Source organism: Melitaea cinxia, chromosome 8 (genome assembly GCF_905220565.1).
Source record: "Melitaea cinxia chromosome 8, ilMelCinx1.1, whole genome shotgun sequence".
NCBI classification, from domain to species: Eukaryota; Metazoa; Arthropoda; class Insecta; order Lepidoptera; family Nymphalidae; genus Melitaea; species Melitaea cinxia.
In genome coordinates, this window is record NC_059401.1 from 12,627,913 (window position 1) to 12,650,592 (window position 22,680).

At 32.7% G+C, this 22,680-nt stretch overlaps 2 protein-coding genes across 2 annotated transcripts; one reads left to right on the forward strand and one right to left on the reverse strand.

Moving 5' to 3' along the window:
- The first annotated feature begins 1,826 nt into the window (after positions 1-1,826).
- On the forward strand, positions 1,827-15,720 carry LOC123655733 (T-complex protein 1 subunit delta). Its single transcript, XM_045591487.1, has 11 exons — positions 1,827-2,035; positions 2,360-2,412; positions 2,498-2,587; positions 4,330-4,497; positions 5,111-5,252; positions 5,764-5,972; positions 6,371-6,510; positions 6,766-6,970; positions 10,507-10,789; positions 13,029-13,234; positions 15,355-15,720. The coding sequence occupies exons 1-11, from the start codon at positions 1,930-1,932 to the stop codon at positions 15,370-15,372; spliced, it is 1,620 nt and encodes a 539-aa protein (XP_045447443.1). The 5' UTR covers positions 1,827-1,929; the 3' UTR covers positions 15,373-15,720.
- LOC123655736 (mediator of RNA polymerase II transcription subunit 8) lies at positions 15,717-18,462 on the reverse strand. The gene is made up of 4 exons (XM_045591489.1): positions 18,220-18,462; positions 17,127-17,372; positions 16,504-16,600; positions 15,717-16,006 (listed from the first exon to the last, which is right to left on the reverse strand). The coding sequence occupies exons 1-4, from the start codon at positions 18,382-18,384 to the stop codon at positions 15,765-15,767; spliced, it is 750 nt and encodes a 249-aa protein (XP_045447445.1). The 5' UTR covers positions 18,385-18,462; the 3' UTR covers positions 15,717-15,764.
- Positions 18,463-22,680: the final 4,218 nt, after the last annotated feature.

Sequence of the window (22,680 nt, forward strand, 5' to 3'; positions counted from 1 at the left end):
ATGCGATTTTGTACGCAATTACTATGAGCTTTAGTTTATTTTAATATGTACAGTATTTTAAAGAAATTTTAATTTCGGTCGTGTTTCTTTTTAAATAATTTCGAATTTACTTGTTATAGTCTCGCGTTGAAGTATATACTAAAAAGTGTGGGTTTTTGTTGTATTTTTAATTATAATGTATGTATCTCGAAAAATAATTAAAAGCTGTACATAAAATCAAATGAACTTCTAAATACGCCTGCATCGATTATTATGTCTATAGTCTATACAAAAATCAAAAAATTAATTTAAATAACACGTTTTGCAGCCAGTCGTAAGCCTGGATAAAGTATGAAGTTAATTTGATTATACTATCCATCAATATTAACGTACGTAACGGCATTCGTATGTGTTACAATTTATAACGTAAAGCTACTTCATAACCATAATACAAACAAAAGTAATATAATATAACGTAGTAACTGATGCTGTATACAAAAATAACTAGTTACGAAAAATAAGCAGTTTCGAAACTAGTTACGCGTATCCATGAAACTACGTATAACCGATTACACATAAAAGACGTTACGACCCACGACTACTATCATTGTAGTCGTGGTAGTGGGCTCATTCCACGTAAGGTCCAAAGAGTATATAAGGTACTAAGACTACTAAGGTCCACAACGCCATCGATCACGACCCATATATACTCTTTGAGTATAAGCAAGTTATTTTACTCTTTGCTCTTTGATCACGAGCGCCGACAGCAACGAGGCCGAGAGCCTGAAATTGCCGTTCCACGGTTCCATTGTTATCGCTACCTTATATACTCTTTGGTTATCGCTATCAAGCGCGATCTTATATATAGGTCTTGCACTGGATGCCTAATTTTAAATTTCAATGGTGAAAGATTAAGACTGATTGAGTACGGTACTGTCATAACTTTTCGTTCGTATCAACGCCGCTGTACGTCACTGCCTTCGATGGGTGCGGTCCAATAAGATAAGCTTCTTGGTGCGGTCACCAGCGTGACCAGATTTAGTAGATTTCTACTTTTTTGGTAGAAGGTTTCAAAAATTACTACTATAATATATACTTATAGGTAGCATTTGCTCAAAAAAGAATGCTTTCATGCTAAATAATGAACGTGTCTGTGTGCTCCTTCGCACATTGATTGGGAGTTTTTGTACATAGCATGGCAAATTGGCAATTTTAAATAAAGTGTGAGGGGGATAGAAAACATAATTGGGGTGAATGAACTTGTCTTCACTAATTTTTTTTTTATTATGTTATGGGCTTACTCTTGACCTCAGTCTAGCTCTAGAGCACAGACGAGGTCGAAGATGGAGTGAGTTCGCCCAGAAGAAGCCTGTTCAATCGCGCTTTAAGCATGTTCGGGTTGTATGAACTCGGAAACACAGACGCCGGCAGGGAATTCCATTCCTTGGCTGTGCGCATTAAAAAAGATGATTCGAAGCGCTTTGTACGTATGAAAGGTATTTCAATCAGGTAGGGATGTAAGCCCGCGGTACGTCTGAAAGTCCGATGGAAGAAAGGAGATGGGGGTATGAGCTCGTGCAGCTCCAGGGCACACTCCCCAAAGTACAACCTGTAAAAACCTGTAAAATGTTTTAGATGCACACTCCACTGTTTTATATAAGCTTCTTGACATTCGATGATACGCTCACGATAAAAAGGAACGGTTCTGTGATCGCTGTAATCGATTTCATCGCATTTCGGAACGTAGGGTAATTGACATCAACTGTACAGTGGTCGCAGTGCATATCGGAATATACCCATAATATTGACGTCAGTTGTCAAATGTAAAAGTCACGCAAGTCGCTGTCAAAGTAGTTTAAAGTTTTTATGTAGATCAAAAATTCTTGACAATAAAAATCCTAATTAATCTAAATATTAATATAATATTTCTAGAAATTTTATCACCTAAAAATGGCTCCTAAAGCTGGTGGTGATGCAGGAAAAGTTAATTCAGCCGTGTACAAAGATAAAAGCAAGCCTGCCGATATTCGTTTGAGCAACATCAATGCCGCAAAAGGTTCCTATATAATTTCAGAATTTTCTTTAATAATTCTTTGTGTTACGTCTTAAACGTTCTATTATATTAATTTATGTGTGAGGATATAGAAGTAATGTAATATCAGTCATCAAAAGTTATACAAACTATTTAAAACAACAATATTCATCTAGAAGTTTACACCTGGTTCAATTTTATTCATATTTTCTTATTAAACTTATTTTAAAATGGGTGGTTTGTCTAGTAAAAAATAGGGGTAACGTAAAAATGAAGACGGTATAATAATTTTTTGTTTGGTTATTACTTTATGTGCAATTGTTATAAAAAAATTGATATGCTTTGCAGCTGTGTCAGATGCTATCAGAACCAGCTTGGGTCCTCGGGGTATGGACAAAATGGTAATATATTGCGTTTTTTTACAAAAGAAAATATGATCGTTTTAATTCTTTAATGACAACAATATATTATTTTGGTTTATTACAGATTCAAGCCGCTAATGGTGAAGTGACCATCACAAATGATGGAGCTACTATTTTGAAGCAAATGAGCGTGGTACATCCAGCAGCTAAAATGGTAAATATTTGCTCTTATGTGTATACTACTTCTGTAATGTGTAATTTAATAGTTTAAGATAGCATGAACTTAAGACCTTACATAAAAGAATATTTTATTTATTTATTTATTTATTTAATTTTGAGGAGGAACAACAGCTAAAATACTTTCACAAATACAAAATTTACATTGAGACATAAAGCCAATAATAGTTCCCCACATATAGAAACAGAAACTACCACAGAAATACATCACTAACCACATATCACATTTTATCTCTAAGACATATCAATGTATCTTTAATAGTGTTGTTATCACAATACCAACAAAACTAAAGAGAGTTAAAGAATGAGTCGCTAATCAACTTTCTAACAGATGCACAGCTAGTGTCAAAGAGGTCTATATCAAATTTATTCGCAAACATATTGAATTTATTACCTGCTCGCCAGAGAAAAGTATTTTGTTTATAGTTTGAGGAGACGGAGGGTAGGTAAATTAAAGGATTTTTTCGCAATGTTTTTGATGGAATATTAAATGTAATTTGTGACAAAAGTTCAGGACAGTCTATTCGATTTGAAGTAATATGAAACAGATAAGTTAAGTCAGCGATTTCTCTTCTTAGTTCAAGAGGAAGAATATGGTATTTTTTACATAGGTTTACATAGTTACGAGAATCATACGGTTGATTTGATTTAAAACAAATGTACTTTAGGAATTTCTTTTGAATATTTTCGAGGCGTGCAATATAAGTCCCATACCTAGGATTCCAAATTTGCGAGGCGTACTCCAAGTGACTACGTACAAGTGAACAATATAATATTTTTAATGTTTTGATTCTAATAAAGTCCACCGAAGTACGCATCACAAAGCCCAAAGCTTTAGTGGCTTTACTAACTACACTATCAATGTGGGCATTGAAGAGGAGTTTGGTGTCATGTATTACACCCAGATCTCTAATTGTAGAACTCCTAGGGAGCTCTTCACCTTTTAAAATGTAATTATGTGATATAATGTTACGCTTTCTTGTAAACGTGACGACGCTACACTTAGCTGCGTTAAGGTCCAAAAAATTAGTATTACAATAGTGTTCTAACCTATATAGGTCAGCTTGAAGCTTATCAGCATCCGCACTATTTCCTATTTTCGCAAAAATCTTCATGTCATCAGCAAAACAAAGTATATGGGACGAATGAAGACATGAACTAACGTCGTTTACACTGATCACAAACAGAAGCGGACCTAACAACGATCCCTGAGGGACTCCACTAGGAATGGTTACCCAACTAGATATGTAATTGTTAATGACTACTGCCTGAGAACGGTTATCAATATAGGAAGAGAACCACCTTAATAGATCACCCCTAATGCCTACTTGACTTAACTTTTTTAAAAGGGTTCCGTACTGGATACGATCAAACGCTTTGCTGTAGTCAGTGTAAACTACGTCAACCTGGACACCATCCTCCATAGCATCCTCATATTAAATTCATGTATAAAATGTATTAGTTAGTGTCTACTTGCTTAGTAATCAGTATGTGCCAGATAAAATATTCAGTAAACAATTTCAAATTAGTAATTATTCAGAAAGGTAAACTTTTCAGTAAAATGTTTATTTTTTCTTTTTTTTTGTAATAATAACCCTTTATTGTACATCAAGATAACCTGCATTAGAAGAAAAACATTTAAAATTACATTCTTATCACTTTTAAAGTATTATTGTAATTCAATTTACAAATGTATAATTCAGTTCATTATAATTTCAGTTAGTTGAATTATCGAGGGCTCAGGACATAGAAGCTGGTGATGGCACAACGTCGGTTGTTGTAATTGCGGGAGCATTACTTGACGCTGCTGAAAAACTATTACAAAAAGGCATCCATCCCACAGTCATATCTGATGGCTTTCAGAAGGCTCTCCAAATGGCTTTACAGGTTGAGTACAATTTATTTTGATTAACACCTATATTTTTAGTGAAAAAGTAGATAAGTCAGTGAGTGAGTCAGTTTCTTTGCTGATTATAGGCATCTTTTTGAATTAGTACTGCAAATTTATTGATGAAAAGTAAAGTTGCTCTACCACTGATAATATTATTGTTGAATAAATTGATTTTGGGTGTATGTATTTAAGTCTAAGTAACTAGACAATATCTATAATATAAAAATGAGTCGCTGAATGTGTTGCTAAGCGCAAAACTCGAGAACGGTTGGACCGATTTCGCTAATTCTTTTTTTAAAATATTCCTTGAAGTACGAGGATGGTTCTTACGGAGAGAAAAATTCTAAAAAAAAAAATTTAAATTTCCTGAAAAAGTCTAAAAACAACACTTTTCTATACTCCCATATAAAAGATTTGTGATAATACTTAAAAGTCAATTTGAACTTTAATACCATACGATAAAGTTTGTGTTAGGCGATACGAAGTTCGCCGGGTCAGCTAGTATAATATAAAAAATAAAAATAAAACTAAAAATATGTAAGGTTTACAGTAAAAGTGTGCTTATATAATATGAAGTACACATTTAACTGAAATGTTTTCAATTAAAAGGTAGTGGAAGGATTATCAACACCAGTTGATTTGTCAAATGAAGATGTACTGTTAAAGGCAGCGGCGACATCTTTAAATTCTAAAGTCGTGTCACAACACTCTACTATTTTAGCTCCAATTGCAGTACAGGCAATTCGTGCAGGTAATATATTTATAATTATGTAAATTATGTACTGTATATTTTCATATTGTTTTAAAAATTTCATAGTTCAGTTTTATAATTAAATAATTAGTAAAATTGTTTTTTCTCTTTTACAAAATTTAATGATTGAATTTTTAAATATGAATAAACAATGCGCAAAGTTAATGGCTCCTTTCTGGGTTATATGGTATTCGCATGTATAATAAAATCTCACAAACAATTTTGGAATTGTATCAACATAAAGCGTATTATTCAGTGTAGGATTACATAGTTGATAGAGATGTGTGGACTTAGTGATGATGTATTTCATGAAAGATATTACTAATTTAAAAAAAATGGCTCAGTATAGATTATTAAATTGTCAGTCTTAAAAAACAAGAATGTATCGATCTTCTATTGTCTTAAAAGATTTATCCATATTAATTACATCTTTAAATATTAACAACAACTTGTAACTTCAATAGTAGCTCTTTTTGATTTAGTAAATTAATTAAAATTATTTTTGTTTTAGTAATGGAGCCAATTCCCAATGGAATCGGTGCACGTGTTGATCTACGTGATGTAAAGGTGATTGAGCGTATTGGAGGGACCGTTGAGGATACAGAGCTTATCCAAGGTTTGGTAATACCACACCGTGCTTCCAATGTCAACGGACCACACCGCATTGAGAAGGCTAAAGTTGGTCTTATACAATTTTGTATCTCACCACCTAAAACTGATGTAAGTAAACTTTGAATAAATTATTAAGTGTGTATAGTGAATATACTATTTTATCAAACATTTCCAAATTAATTGTACATTTGTCATTGCATGGAAAATGTAGCAATGTATGCATATGTGAATATATTTTAAGTTTTAATTTTGTTCAATATCAGTATCTCAATAGATGGAGATTGAAATAAACCTTGAAAAATATGAATATCTGTGTTTTCTGTAGCTCAAAAAGTAAGTCATACATAGTGGTTTCCAAAGTATAGTGTACTGATTTTGACATATTGTCCTAAATTTCAGGTCTCTCTCAATATTTATAGTTATGGAATAAGTAATATACTCTCACAGTTGGGGAATTATACTGTTTGAATTTTGTATTTTAATTTCTTTTTTTTTGTTGTTAACAGATGGACCACAATGTCATTGTGTCGGACTATGCTGCTATGGACCGTGTTCTAAAGGAGGAACGTCAGTACATTTTAAACATTGTAAAACAGATAAAAAAAGCTGGCTGCAATGTGCTGTTGGTTCAGAAATCTATTTTAAGGTATATTTGTACATTGATATATTATTTTTTTTTTTGTACTAAATCTGTAATTAAAGGCTTGTAAGTCCTTGTAAATTATATATTAATAAACAATATTTAAAAATCCAGAGAATTAATATCTGTAACTATTTTCACAAATATTTACAACTTGGTATATTCTGGATCAACAAAAGCTCATGTGTTTAGAAATTCCAATGAATTGCAGATATAGCATACAGTATAAACATTTCAATGTAAATTTGTAATATATTACAGGGATGCTCTCAGTGACTTGGCTATCCATTTCTTAGACAAAATCAAGACAATGGTTATTAAGGACATAGAACGTGAAGACATTGAATTTGTATGCAAAACTCTCGGTTGCCGTCCAATAGCATCTCTCGACCATTTCACAGCTGAGAATCTTGTTAATGTAGATCTTGTAGAGGAAGTCAATGAGCCTTCAGGAAAATATATTAAGGTAAAAACTAAAAAGAAAAAAAAAAACATTTTCAGTCTTAACATATTTGCTACCATACTACAGATGTGTTAAACTTCGCTTCTACTTTTTCGTTTAAGAGCCATTTCACAATTTTACGCTCTGCAAGTTTAGGTAAATTTGGTCGCATCGCGCGAATCGTACGAGCCGCGCGATCTTTGTGCTAGTACGTATAGTGTGACAACTAAAAGACCATCGTGATCATTTTCTGATGTATAATAAAAATTATAACTATGGTATAAAATGTTTTTTACATAATTAATTTGTTAAAAATTTCAAGTATGTTATATAACAACAGTCAATAAAGTTAAAATAAAATTTAAAAAATCAATTTTATGAAACAATTTTTTTAAATTGATTTAGTTTTTTCAGTTTACGAATGAATCTAATATTTACGATATGAATAAAAAAGCATTTAATGACATCGACACCGACAAACATATTAATTAACAAATAACAAGACAAACAGATTGAAATGCCTATTTGTATTGATAGTGTGAGAAAAGAAAATTAAATTATACATTTGTTTACAGAAATTATCATTATATTATTTTACAGTCATTTTCGTAATATGTTTATTTTATTTATATTTTATTATGAAAGTATCAAATGCGTTTTATCCGCTATAACAACAGGCGCTTGGCGCGTGTGAGCGAAAGAGATGGTTGCGCAGAATTTGGCGTGGACCTTACCTCTAAGAGCGCTAGCGCTCGACTGATTTACCGGGCTTGATGCGTGGCAATATATACTATCTTTTTATTATTTAATATAAAATGTATTAAAAATAATTACATCTTTTAATTTTTTTTTTTTTTTTTTTGTATTCCTTAATGATGTAAGTTTACTTTGATGAAGATAGTTCGTTAAAATTTCTTAGTTTTCTAAGAGAAATATCGCTTTTAAAATTGTACTTATTTGGAAAATATTCGTAACTTTAAATTTTTTTTATCGTTTAATAGAGATACAAATGAAATAAAAATCTATGATAGTGGACAACAAAATTATATTCCACATATTATGATATTTTTTTAAAATGGTTTCAACGTAGAGGTTATTGAAAAGTAGGACTTCAAAGTATACATTGCGACCGTTTACCCAGGGAGGAGGCTGATGAAAAGGTTAATAATTTTATACACATAATATAAATCAAAATTCTGATCTGACTATGGACTACAACAAAGGTTGCTCTATTATATGTCAAGAATATAAATTACATTATTGCATCCAACACTGAGATTAACGACGTCAAAATATTACAATTTCGCGGATTGTTACCGATTTTTGTGAAATGGCTCTTAATATTTATAGTGTGCTTATAATTTTTCAATGTAAATTTAGAAAAAGACAGTGATTTCTTCAATTAATCACACTTTTGATACCAAAAAAAAAAAAAAACTAAAACTTTAACTGATCAATGTTTGTATTTTGCAATGCCATATAAATAATAATATTTGTGAATTATCGATTACAATTTTTTAATCGATTTTAATTATATATAAATATGCCTAATTGTATTCAATCAGTAGTTGGTATAATTTAGTTTTGTAATTTTGTATAATTTAATTTGTTATCTTTTAATTGTTTATTATTTAATTGATAATTGTATTAAATTTTCCCATTTGTTTTTGTTTGTCTTAATTGTTTATTTTAGTGTTGCTTGAATTATTTATATTTTATATTTCTGTATGTGATTTATCGATTATTTCTTGTTAATGTGTTCTTTTTGCTCATTTATGAATTATTTACTGTTGGAAACTTTGCTGGTTTGCGTATTGGCTGTATGAATTTATTAATTTACTGTATTATTGTACTGTATGTTTCCTAAATAAAAAAAAATAAAAATAAAATAAAAATATCACTGATATATCCAATTTAGTAGTCTGTTCCATTGATTCAAGAAACTGTACAGCATAGTTTTACATTAGGTTGTTTAGAACATTAGATACATGAGGGGTTTAGTATCAAAAACTGCAAAGTCCATTTTTTTAGAGTAGCCACATTTTTATACATATACTAACTTCAGATCTTTTCCTACTAATTCGTTCTTACCGATCAAAGCAACATCAGCTTTATCCAATAGAAATTAGAGGTCAAAGAATGAAGAATGCAACAAAAACAGCAATGTCCTAATGCGGTTAAATCAAAAACAGCATTGTCCATTCGGCCAATGAGAGGCCGGCGTGTTATGCCTAAACAGTATGGCGGGTGCAAACGCAGAGAGTAATACGGTGTGACTTTTGTACCCAATAAAACAACTTTTAGAAATAGTAAATAATTGTATTTTGTTGTTAGACTATTCAATTGTTAATTATGGATAACTCGCCAATAGTTGTCGATAATAACAAATCTAGAAAACGAATCAGAGATCCCACAAAATGGAAAAGAAATTTGGAGAAATTGGAGCAGTTAGTTTAGTTTCATTTACTAATTTTGATCCTTTAACCCTGGGAAATATTATTATACCTAAAATTATTGTTTATATATATTTTATTTTTAAATAAATCTAGATATTTTATAATGTTTATGTGTATGTATGTAATTATATATAAGAAGTAGTACAGTGCTGCTTTGCAGCCGAATTGGGCTTGCACGACCGGGGTGGTACTTCTCGCTCACATAATACCGGCGTAAAGTGACAGCTATGCTTTCGCGTTTCGTACGGTTTGTGAGTTTCCGGTGACCTATTAGAAGATGAGGAGTGAAGGTAGGCAACGTATTTACATAACCTCTGGTTATGCAAATACGTTGCCTACCTCCCACATTGTCCTATTATGATAAGCTCATACCTCAAAATATAGATAGCGGAAGATGCGAACTACATGAAGAAGAAGAAGAAGACGAAGAAGCATCTTGTCAAGAAAATTTTGATCTACCTGATGTTCGAATTTGATTAAATAATCGCAATACAGTTATTCCCTTTCTAGATCGTTTATTACTTATTTCCAAAGAAAATCGCTTGACATTCTATTGTTTTTTTTTTTTATAAAATTTAAATTGATAAATTAGTAAAAGTTTTTGTTTAACAATAAATTACATCATACTTAATATTTTTATTTATATCAATTTGAACATGCCAATTGCCCCTTCATATTCATGTAATTTATAGATACTTATGTAATTTTTTAAAAAAATTCGTTAAGTATCAAACTATCTATAGAAGTTGCACTATACTAAAATAGTATAATCAATATCAGCAATGTCCATCAAAGTTTAATTCAAAACCTGCATTGTCCTCAGATTAGTTTCAAAAAACGCAAAGTCCATTGGTTTTTAGTGTTTTATTTATATTTAGGACAATAAATACGTTGTTTTATAATAATTATGACTTGTATTGTTATTGTTTGGTTTATTATTTAATAAATTTGTAAAGTCTACTTTATGATGAAGGGAGCAAAACGTTTATTTCATTTTATTTAAAATCATCAACATTGGACTTAGCTGTTTTTGAAACTATACCCCTCACATAATTATACATAATGGAACAAAATACTAATTTTTTTATGTAAAATAATTTTCAGATGACAGGCTGCCAGGGAGGTGGCCGCACAGTATCAGTTTTAGTACGTGGAACCAGCGGCGCCGTTGTAGCTGAAGCGGCCCGTTCTTTACACGACGCCTTATGTGCTGTGCGCTGCGTGGCGCGTCGCCCTGCACTCGTGCCTGGTGGAGGAGCCCCTGAGGCTGCGGCCGCTGCGGAACTTTCTAGAGCGGCTATTACTGCCCCAGGCGCTGACCACTACTGCTTCAGAGCGTATGCGGATGCTCTTGAAGTTGTACCGTCTACGCTCGCTGAGAATGCTGGTTAGATTTTATTACAATCATGATTCAGCTTATAATATCCATAGATCAAGTAAAAAAAGGTAGATAACGCACCTAGAACAGAAAAGTGAAGCCACTTTTTTAAAGATGTGTGAGTGAGTGAAGTGTTGACACCTTTTAAAAAAAGTCCCTAAAATTTTTATTAAACAATTAATTTAATATAGGTAAAATGGGTATGTGAAAATAAAAACCTGTTTATAGTTTTAAATAAATTTACTAAAAATAAAACAAAAACTCGGTAGAATAATAAAAAAAATATATTCGTAAGATAATCGTATGAATGCACACTTCCTATCCCCTCTGTTTATCTCTTTTCAGTTTGCAGTCGGTTTTTTTTAAATATTTTTCTTAAACCTAGAATCCTTTATGTTGTATAAGTTTTTTAAATTTTTGTCGCTTAGAACTCAGAGTCATTGTCATTGTTTGCATTTTACTAATATGATGTAGTCTTATGTTCAAATATTTTTCAATCACTAATCGTATTAAATTGACTTTATGCGCATGGCCAACATAATCGTGGTCATTTTCGCAGTCTTACAGCCGCTACCCATTCACCTCTTATTAAAATATTCGTTGGAAACCTAAAACCATGAAATTTGATAGTAAAATATGGGTACCTAGTTTACTCAAAAATTGTAAAAAGTTAAAACATAAAACAAACGAGTTAATAATTCATAAATATATTTTGATTTTTTATTTTTAATTTATGTAACATAAAATAACTTTTCTTTCGTCTACTTTTTACTTAATTATTTTTCTGATTGCGTACAATTTACTTACCCACATTTTGGGGTATTGAAAAAAAGAACTACTGGCAACACTCCCGTGGTACGTCATTTCGTGACATTGAAATTATAAGTTCCGAATAACCTCAATATTATTTTGGAATAACAATAAATTTAAAGTTTTATATGTACTTACGTGTGAAACGATATTCCTTCAGATTTTTTGTTTACTTTGGTATTGTTTTTGCACCATTTAATCACACAAGACGGCATTTTATAAGCAAAGTTACTGTATGAAGCCTCGTGACATACTAACGAAAATGAGCGTAGTTTGATGCATATGTGTGCGTGAGCATATAGTATAGTGTATTTACTTCAAGGAGCCGAGTTTTGTGGCTTCACTAACAACAAAGGCCGCGCATTATCTACTTTTTTTTACTATATCTATGATAATATCCCACTGCTGGGCATAGGCCTCTTTCTCCATGTAGGAGAAGGATTGAAACTAAATCCACCATGCTGCTCTACTGCAGGTTGGCAGATATATTCTCTACTAGGAGTAACATTTGCTATTAGATATCTATGAACCAGTTGTTAAACTGTTGGGTCCGACTGCTTAACATGCTCTCCAAGGCTCAATGGGGAGACCTACACAAAGACAGACAACCAGACTGGAAAGAAATATTTGTACAAATATATCTATCCATCTCGAGTGAAATTGAACCCCATAACTGTCAGTGTGTGAGCAGCCACACAGTGCACACACCACTACATCAGTGATATTAGATTTTTAACTGACCTTAAAAAAAGGAGGAGGTTACTCAATTCGACCGTATATATTTATATATATATATATATTTATATATATATGTACCATGATAAGGAAACCAGGATCTGATGAATGGATCCCAGAGAAATCAAGGGAAACTCTCGAAAATCCGCATAAATTTTTACTGGGTTTACCGATTTTAATGGTTTTTAATTTAATCTAAAGCCGATGTTTATTATCCTGTGGTCACATATAAATTTCATCAAGTTCTGATTACAACTTTTGGAGTATTCTTTCGTCTATCTACGTTGTATTACTTGTCAATATAATTGAAGTCGGTTTTTCTTCGTTTGCCTGCAAACACAATTATATGAGTACTTATAAATGTCAAATTTTTATTAGATTTTGAGATTCAGATGTTAAATGGTCAATTGCTGGGATTACACTGAGCGTTGACCTCCCACATGAAGGTTATACCAACGTACTCAAGTAATATCTTTATGCTTTAAAGAATTCTTTTTTTTAATTTGTTCCACCTATAATATTTAATATACCTATCCCTCTCAACTTCCGTTCGTCTCGCCCTATCACACTTTTCGTAACGCTCTCACGCATTCACCAGCTTACTGCCCAAGTTTTATCATTTCATCATCATCATGATACTCATCAGCTTACTGCCCAAGTTTACGACGTTTGATTTCAAACAGTCCCCTTCACCCGTAACCAGGACTGAACCCGATCGAGACGGTGACGGAGCTGCGCGCGGCGCACGCGCGTGCGCGCGGCTCGCAGAGCGGCGCCGGCGTGAACGTGCGGCGCGGCCGCGTCACCGACATGCGCGCCGAGCACGTGCTGCAGCCGCTGCACGTCACCGCCTCCGCGCTCGCGCTCGCCACCGAGACCGTGCGCGCCATACTCAAGATCGACGACATCGTGAGTTGCACCACACGCGTACACGACGCGTTATTAATCAGAGTGCCTAGTGCGAGTTTTATTCACAGAAACGTGAAGATTATTTTGCATGGGAATTTAAACACTGCAGCCTAGACGATAAAGACTAGTATACGATACAATCGATACAGAGTCATCTAGCGGCAAACGCGAGAACTAGGTTGAAATGCCGAATTTCCTATACAGAATGAAGTTAAAATTTATGCTCGTTATTGCGAGACGGATTAAACAAAACTCGCACTAGGCACTCTGGCCTCCTTCCATTTAACTGCTTTTTAGTATCAGAATCGACCACGCTTTAATACATTTAATACAAAATTTCATAAAAATCGGTCCAGCCATTTCGGAGGAGTATTGTAACTAACATTGTCACACGACAATTTTATATATAAGATTAATTATTATTTATGAAATCACCGTCGTGTCAATGGCTGAGTCTCCTGAGTTTTACAGTTGTTTGTTATTTATTGCCGATTTTTCCATGCTTTCTCAACATTTTTTTCAAATTTGTCGATTATAAAGTTATGTAGTATGGATAGTTCAACTCAGTCTTGCGGATTATATAACGAATGTCCGTGACTAGCATTTTTGTTAACGATTGTATCCATAACAAAAGAAAAAAGCGAAAAAAACACGTTTTACTCAGATGACCAATGTCACAACAATAAAAATTGGGTAGCTACAAGGGCTCGCACACATAAGGTCGTGTCGTTGAACTATCTATAATGCTGTAAAAATGAAGGAGTTACTTCTGCACTTTCACATAATTTCAGCTATTATGCCTCCATGTATCATCTCTATATAGCTCTAAACAGAAGAATGCCAGTTTAATAACACCTATACTGCGATATATGGTATATTGAATAATCTGTTGGTATAGTTTGTACTTTTACTGCTTTGATCACCAGCATAAGCTGGGCCCTCACTAAGTATGGAGTTAATAACACAATTGCCGGGTGGACTGACAGCATGCTAAAGTACAGGGCCATCAAATTCACTGTGAATGAAACAACTAGAGGCGTTGTAGCGAGGGGGTGTCCGCAGGGGGGTCCTTTCCCCACTTCTGTGGAACATAGTTATCGATGAACTGATCACCTTGCTCAATGACTGCAGGTTTCTCACAGTGGGCTATGTAGACGACTTAACTGTACTCGTCAGTGGACTTTCTGAGAGGACAGTCTGCGACCAAATGAGGGCCGCATTAAAAGTCGTTGAACAGTAGTGTATGGACCACGAACTAACAGTGAACCCCGCAAAGACAGACCTTGTGATGTTCACAAATAAACAGAATTTAGGGAACCTTAAACTCCCTAAATTATTTCGTACCAGTCTTGCCCTAACCAAGGAGGTCAAACATCTTGGAGTAATCCTAGATAGTAAACTTCTTTGGAACAGGCATTTAGACTCAAAAATCAACAAAGCCAGCATAATCCTCTGCCAATCCAAACGGCTCCTCGGCAAAAGCTGGGGCATATCACCTAAATTTACTCTATGGCTTTACAAAACCATTGTCAGGCCTATAATCACCTAAGGTGCGGTAATCTGGTGGCAGAGAACAGAACTTACAACCATTACAAATAAGCTCCAGCGGTTTCAGAGAATAGCATGCTCTGCAATCACTGGCTGCATGCGTACCGCGCCCACGGCAGCTCTTGCGGTTATGCTTGACCTGGCACCGCTTGGTCTGTTTATACAACAGGAGGCGGCGATGTCAGCTATCAGGCTGAAATACTTGGGCTTGTGGTGCAACCAGGAGAGTCCACGCAATAAACTTTGGAGCAACCTTGTGAGCTATGAGCCACTACTTGCTGCTCCATATGATAGGTTTTCCAAACAACATATTTTCGAAAGGAAATATTTGTATTTGTCCAAATATTATAAATCTTACAGTTTAATCTAACAAAACTCGCCATTTGGAATGACAATCCCATTACTTTTTTTAATAAGCACTTTATGGTCAATTAATGTATCAGATCCTAAGAAAAATTAGGATTAACTAGATCTTGACAAATTACTGCGAGTATAATGGTCTTAAACTAAATTTATACATATAATATCTTAATGAAAAAAATAAATTATAAATAATTTTATTTCTTTTACAGGTCAATACCATCAATTAGAAGATGGCATTTTTAGAAGATTCCTAACCAAATAATTTATAATCACAAAAGTATTAATTCCTGAACTCAATTTGAACTTAGTTTTTAACCAGTCATGCTAGACAGTAGCATAGAATAAGAATTGTATTTTGACAAATATGGTGATTAACAATTGAGTTTTAACATCGATACTGAATTAATAAATAATTATATTAAATAGCTGATGTACTATACTCATTCATTTCTAATTTTATAAGGAAAGGTTTTCCTTATTTTGTGTTTATGTTATTGGAATTGCATCAAGCTTGTACCGCTTTAGTTAAGACATGAGTCTTATAAACTAATTTAAATAAAAATTACTAAAATATATTTTGTATGTTTTATTTAATAATATATCTTCTCTTAATCTTAAATTATCGTTGATAGGGATGAATTTGGTTCGCTGCCTTAATGTTAGTCTTGATTGCTGAAGGAGCTTTAGGCATGGTGGGAGCCGCTGGGCCCATTTGAGGTGTTGGGCCTCTAGTAGGACCCATTCCTGGAGTACCAACACCTGGTGGTCCAATAGGAGGCATTCCGGGTCGAAGACCTTTGCCAGTACCCACTGCTGTTACTAAAGCATGCGTATCAGCAATACTATGTGTCGGTTGTATACCTAAAATATATAATATACCATAATTGTTATGTTCATAAATATTGGATATTTTAAGAAATATAATTTATAATCCATTAACTAAACTAGATCATGGTAAATTATTCTAAATTTAGTTAAAATGTTTATTGATGCTTTTTGCAAATTTTAAGATAATATTTTTTTCATAATAATCTATCTGTTAAGTGATAGAGAATAACATTTTAACAGAAACATTTTTTTAGTGCTTAATATGAAATTCTTTTATACTTTTAGTTTTAACATAAATATTTTTGGTTTGTTATAATTAATGACTAATATTGTTAACTAACTATATGGTATAAGTTTTAAAACATTGACTGTTACTATTAATACTTCTATTTAAATGGTTACTGCTCTGATTATCATTTTTATATTCACGACTGGAGCGTGCAATGTCACATGAAATTTTTTTTATTCCTACAGTAACCATAGCTTGTGTCACTTAAAAATCCTGTTTGAATTAAAGACATAAATATTACCTGAAGATCTCATTGATTCTCCTTCCCACTCTTCACGACCTTTGGATATAATTTCCCATACATGGCTTACAACTTTAGTAAACTGTGCAACCTGTTTCTGTGAAAGTAATGTAACCTTATTTATTCTGATATATAACTAAAATTATACATCCATGAACTACAATATCAAAAAAGTGTTTTAAGATAATTACTTCACTATAAATATTTAAAAAAATCCTCTGTAATAGTATTAAACGTCTAATTGTTTGTTGTTTGATTTTAAGTATTAGTTGTAAGCATTTAGGGTCATTCAAGTATTATGTAAACACCCAAGGGGTGTGGGGGCCATTGTCTTGGTTATTTTTAATGATGGGGCTAGAAGGGGGGGGGGGGGGGAGGGCGTGTCTAGACGATGGTTATTTTTATTTCTAAATAAAATATACCATTGTTTACATAAATAAGCATAGGGGGGAGGGGGTAGGGTATTACTGACTTTCGCTGACAAGGGGGAGAGTTAAAAATTACTCAAATTCAGCTTTCGTAATACTTGAACGATCCCTTAAGAGAAAAGTTAAAAATAATTGAGATAGAACAACTTGAAATTTATATATAAGAGCATTTAAATAAAATAACTGTCAAACTACCTGAGCAGTGTCATAGCTTAATGTGCTAGCTTTGTGATTCAACTGCTGTAACCTTTGTTCTGCCTGTGGTTCTGGCTTGGTACGTAATAAGTCTGGTACGAGGTCATGAGTGCAGGCTGGCACTCTTCCTTCTGTTAACCTAGCGAGTTCCTCATCTCGTTCACAACCCAGTTGTAATGGTAAAACTACAACTGATCTCAGTGAAGGTGCTAATTCATTTTGGAGGATTTTGCTTAAACCTGTTAACTAATCATATAAATTAAACATTTATTAACCCATAAGTAAAATAGTTCAGCTGTCCAACAATCCTACTCATATTATTATAAATGTGAAAGTTGTCATTGTGAGGATGGATTGATGTTTGTTATTCTTTCACGCAAGAACTACTGAACTGATTGTGATTAAACTTAATAAGTATATAGTTGAATATCCAGAAGAACACATAGACTATTTTCATCCCAGTATTCCCATGCCAAAATTATACAGTTGAAACCACGAGGCGCAACTACTAATTGTAATTGTTTGAATAATTAGAGATGGATCAAACACAAATTTAGCTAACAAGTCAACTATTTGGTTGCAAAAAGTATGACTTGTCACGGTCACAACTTGTTGTTGCTGTTTATATTTTATATTTCAGTGTATGAATGAAGTTATTCATCATTATTCAACTAGTTAGCGCTTTTTACTAATATTATAATATACTAACTAAAATTATGGCTGCCAACTATAGGTAATTATTAGGATCGTAGTTATTCCATTTTTTGGGGCTCATTTTACCAGTTACCAATACCTATAGGTTAAATTACTACTCTTACAAACAACCAGTAGGAGATAAAATAAACTGTTAAAGACTGTTTTAGAAAAAAGATCAGACTGATAAAGTGGAGATTGATGATGAAAAAGAAAAATATCACAAAATTAAATCTGCTGGATAAGATTTTCCGTCAGATTTAAGGTAATCTTTATTAGCAACTAGTGACATTGGTTATTATATACATGTTAAGTGAAACAAATTGTATAAATCTTGAAGAAAAATACATACCTATCATATTTATAGTTTTATACTTTTGAAAAACATATGTATACTTACATGTCCAGACAGTATAGCATAATTATCAAGAAATGTGGGCCAATTTATTGTTTCGTATTCTGTTTCCAATTTCGTTATTAACGCTTGTATAGCAGATTTTAGATCATTTACTCTGTTTAGGATAGCATGAAGCGTAGCTTCCAATTGTTTTTCTTCACGTTGCATATTGAAATAATATTTTAAGTTTCAGTGGAATCTTCGTAGGGTTGAGCGTTAACTATCTGAAATGAACTTTTAGTCAAAAAATTAAATAAACATTATTTAAGATTTTAAGACTTATGTACTAAAAACTAACTCACTAGATACGTCCGCAATTGCTAAATCGACTTTATAATTGATAACATGATTTTACTGTAATATGCAACGTGTAGTCTTTATTCAGATATTTAACTCTACTTTCAGAAATTCAGAGTCACATTATAACTAAAGCACGTTCTTTAATGTATAATATTAAGGTACTTTTCAATATTAGTGATCTTATAGTCACAAACGCAATTTTTTACAAGATCAAAAATGAAGAAATATACATAAGTGAAATAACTTGATATAAGTACCCTATATTACATTACTTGGTCTATGGATATAAGTTATGTCAAACAACTATTTACTATTTTTGATTCAAAATGCTAGGGACACGAAAGAAGTATCGATACTTTGTGGTTTCGAGTACATTTCCATTTGATACCGATACTTTTGTATTCGATACTTTGCATTCGATACTTTTACTAAATAAGTATTTTTGGCAGGTATCGTATCTAATAAGAAATTAAGTTTTAAATGGGTGATATAACCCTTCTTTTTGGTCGAATGAAATTTGAAACAGTTGTTCAGCTATCATCATCATCATCATCATTTCGTTTATTGCAGTCCACAGCTGGACATAGGCCTCCACAAATTCGCGCTAAAAATGACGTGAACTCATGTGTGTTGCCCATAGTCACCACGCTGGGCAGGTGGGTTGGTGACCGCAAGTCTAGCTTTGTCGCAACTAAGACGCTGCTGCCCGTCTTCGGCCTGTGTATTTCAAAGACAGCAGTTGGATGGTTATCCCACCATCAGTCGGCTTTTTAAGTTCCAAGGTAGTAGTGGAACTATATTATCCCTAAGTCGCCTCTACTAAAGACGTAAGGTTTATTAAACACTTATATTGGAATCAAACAGCAAATGTAGGTATCGACGGAAGACTGACGGATAAATCTTTCGAGAATCTGTTGAAATCTTGCGAGGAGTACGGCAGAGATGCATTCGCTCTCCAATCCTTTTCAACATATACTCGGAGATGATTTTTAGAGAAGCATTGAATCAAGTGAATGTAGGTATCACGGTGAATGGTCAGATTATTAACAATATCCGTTAAGTCGATGACAACGTGTTACTTGCATCTACAATGGAAGAACTTCAGGCTCTTGTAGATAGTGTTGAATCAGTCAGTTCAGCTTACGGCCTCAGTATCAACGTGAAGAAGACCAAGTATATGACAGTTTGTAAACTACTACCTGCTAACCCCACTCTATTTTGTAATGGAGAGCCACTAGAAAAGTTAGCAAATACAAATAGTAGCCACGGTATGGAAATAAGGTGCCGCATAGAACAAGCCCGTAATGCTTTCTTTCGGCTTAAACCACTTCTATGCAATAAGAAGCTGAACATCGAGCTACGATTACTATTAGCACACTGTTTAGTATTAGCGACTTTAGCAACTGTACTATAAATATTTATTATTGTATATTTATATATGCACTATTTAATATCTATCCAAAAAAAAAATATGTAGTTATACCAGTCGGCTGTTGCCTATAACACAAGTATTAAGTTGCTTACTTTAGGAACAGACGACTGTGTGTGTGTTGTATATATAGTATAATAGTAAATAAAAGTTTTACGATAGCTATTAATCAGTTGGTGCTGGATTTCAAATGAATATAAATTTGATAAACTTTACAGTTTATTGAGACCACGGATTGAGATATTATATGATTAAAATACTGTCACATTTCATAATTATTTTGCTGGATGAAAATACGCTAAAAGGCTAAAACTACATATGTGTAGCAGCATACTAAAGACTTATACAACCTACCCTACCCCAGCCTGCAAAATAATGATATTTGTAATAAAAAAAATACTAATCGATAGATTTTCAATAGCTCAATTCAACTAAGTTGTCCTTTTAAATTGCTCACTTTAAATTATTTAATTAAAAATCAAAAAAGTCGTTGAAAAATATAAATTTATCAATAATTTTAAACTCCTATATCTTTTGATGTATACAATATTTTAAATTGCTCAAAGTGTTAAAAAGCTGCTCAAGTTACATTTATAATTGCTCAAGTATAGTTTGGAACAGATCAACTTTCTTTAATTTTTAAATAAATATAAATAGTTTGAACAAATAAAATAATGATATTTGTAAAAAAAAAAAAAAAAAAATACTAATCGATAAATTTTCAATAGCTCAATTCAACTATGTTGTCCTTTTATATTGCTCACCTTAAACTATTTAATTAAAAATCAATAAACTCGTTTAAAAAAAATCATTTATCAATATTTTCGAGCTCCTATATTTTTTGATGAAAACAATATTTTAAATTGCTCAAAGTGTTAAAGAACTGTTCAAGTTACATTTATAATTGCTCAAGTACAGCTGAGAACAGATCCACTTTCCTTAATTTTTAAATAAATATATATAGTTCGAACAAATTTAACGTTTATATCATAAGACAGGTGAGCGCTGTGGATGCGCATAGACAAATCAAAATCAAAATCAAAAATAGCTTTATTCAAATAGGCTCTAAGAGCAATTTCGAATCGTCATTTTACAAATCAAAACTTTAAAAATAAATTATTATTTTTGTAAAAGTAAAGCTACCACCGATTCGGAATGTAGATTCTGCAGAGAAGAATCGGCAAGAAACTCCGCAGTTACTCTTTTGAAAATAATATATAAACTGTGTTTTAGTACAAAATTAGAAACATGTTGCATGAAATACAGCGTCACTAAGTCCACACATCTTTATCAACTATGTAATCCTGCACCGAGTAATAAGCTTTATCTATTAATTTTTTTTAAATATAAACTTTAAATTTATGTTGAGACAATTCCAAAATCGTTTGTGGTATTTTATTATACATGCGAATACGGTGACCCAGAAAGGAAACGTTTACTTTTCGCAGTCGGAAACTTGGAACGTGTTTACAATGCGATTATTACTATTTATTTCAAAACAATGAATATTCTGGCGGATATACATATTGTTATAAATATACTGCGACGCGATCGTTAATATGTCCACCTTTTGGAAAACATCTCGTAGGGAGACTCGAGCTCCAAGATCGTAAATGCCGCGAATAGCCCTTTTTTGCAAGATAAATATAGTCTCAATATCTGCAGCATTACCCCACAGTAACAGACCGTAAGACATAACACTATGGAAATAGCTCAAATATATTAAGCGTGCAGTTGCAACGTCGGTCAGTTGTCGTACTTTTCTAACTGCGAATGCCGCGGAGCTGAGTCTACCATTCAAGGATGACAAATGGGAATTCCACTGAAGTTTTGAGTCCAAATGTATCTCTAAGAAAACTGTAGTATCATTGACAATAAGCCTCTCGTTATTTATTATAAAATTATAATTTGGATGCTTAACATTAGGTAACGAAAACACAACGCACTTGGTTTTTTTTGCGTTCAAAACCAAGTTGTTTATTTTAAACCAATCTTGAATTCGTGACAAAGAAGCGTTCACGTCGTCATAATTTACTTTTATCCTATCAACTTTAAATGTTAGAGAAGTGTCATCTGCAAATAGGACTATCTGCGGATAGGAATTTGTTCAAACTATTTATATTTATTTAAAAATTAAAGAAAGTGAATCTGTTCCAAACTATACTTGAGCAATTAAAAATGCGACTTGAGCAGTTTTTTAACACTTTGAGCAATTTAAAATATTGTATACATCAAAAGATATAGGAGTTTGAAATTATTGATAAATGAATATTTTTCAACGACTTTTTTGATTTTTAATTAAATAATTTAAAGTGAGCAATTTAAAAGGACAACATAGTTGAATTGAGCTATTGAAAATCTATTGATTAGTATTTTTTTTATTACAAGTATCATTATTTTGCAGGCTGGGGTGGGATAGGTACTTACACAGTACACGTATGTAGTTTTAGCCTACACTTTTTATAATCTGTAGCCAGACTCAATGATATTTCATCTGTAGTTACTGTAGTAATTTTGATTTGATAGTATTATTGATTGTAAAATATCAGTTGTATTTCTTCGGTTTACTCGTTTTAGTGGTTAATGAATAGGCAATATAAAATGAAATCGCTGTAATTTACGTCTATCCATTAAAATGTGGTGGAAAAAATTTCGGGTTGTATGAATTTTACACTCGTCTGGTTTTATATTTTTTCAATAACAAGAGTACATATTTACATAAAGTGAATTAAAAC

Bases quoted from the DNA above. Each gene is read 5' to 3' on its own strand.
- LOC123655733 (XM_045591487.1), top strand. From the start codon at position 1,930: ATGGCTCCTAAAGCTGGTGGTGATGCAGGAAAAGTTAATTCAGCCGTG. The intron at 4,498-5,110 runs GTTGAGTACAAT...TTCAATTAAAAG, and splicing joins CTCTCCAAATGGCTTTACAG to GTAGTGGAAGGATTATCAAC. The intron at 6,511-6,765 runs GTATATTTGTAC...AATATATTACAG, and splicing joins GTTCAGAAATCTATTTTAAG to GGATGCTCTCAGTGACTTGG.
- LOC123655736 (XM_045591489.1), bottom strand. From the start codon at position 18,384: ATGCAACGTGAAGAAAAACAATTGGAAGCTACGCTTCATGCTATCCTA. The intron at 17,373-18,219 runs GTAAGTATACAT...TTATATGATTAG, and splicing joins ATGCTATACTGTCTGGACAT to TTAACAGGTTTAAGCAAAAT. The intron at 16,601-17,126 runs GTAGTTTGACAG...TTACTTTCACAG, and splicing joins TAAGCTATGACACTGCTCAG to AAACAGGTTGCACAGTTTAC.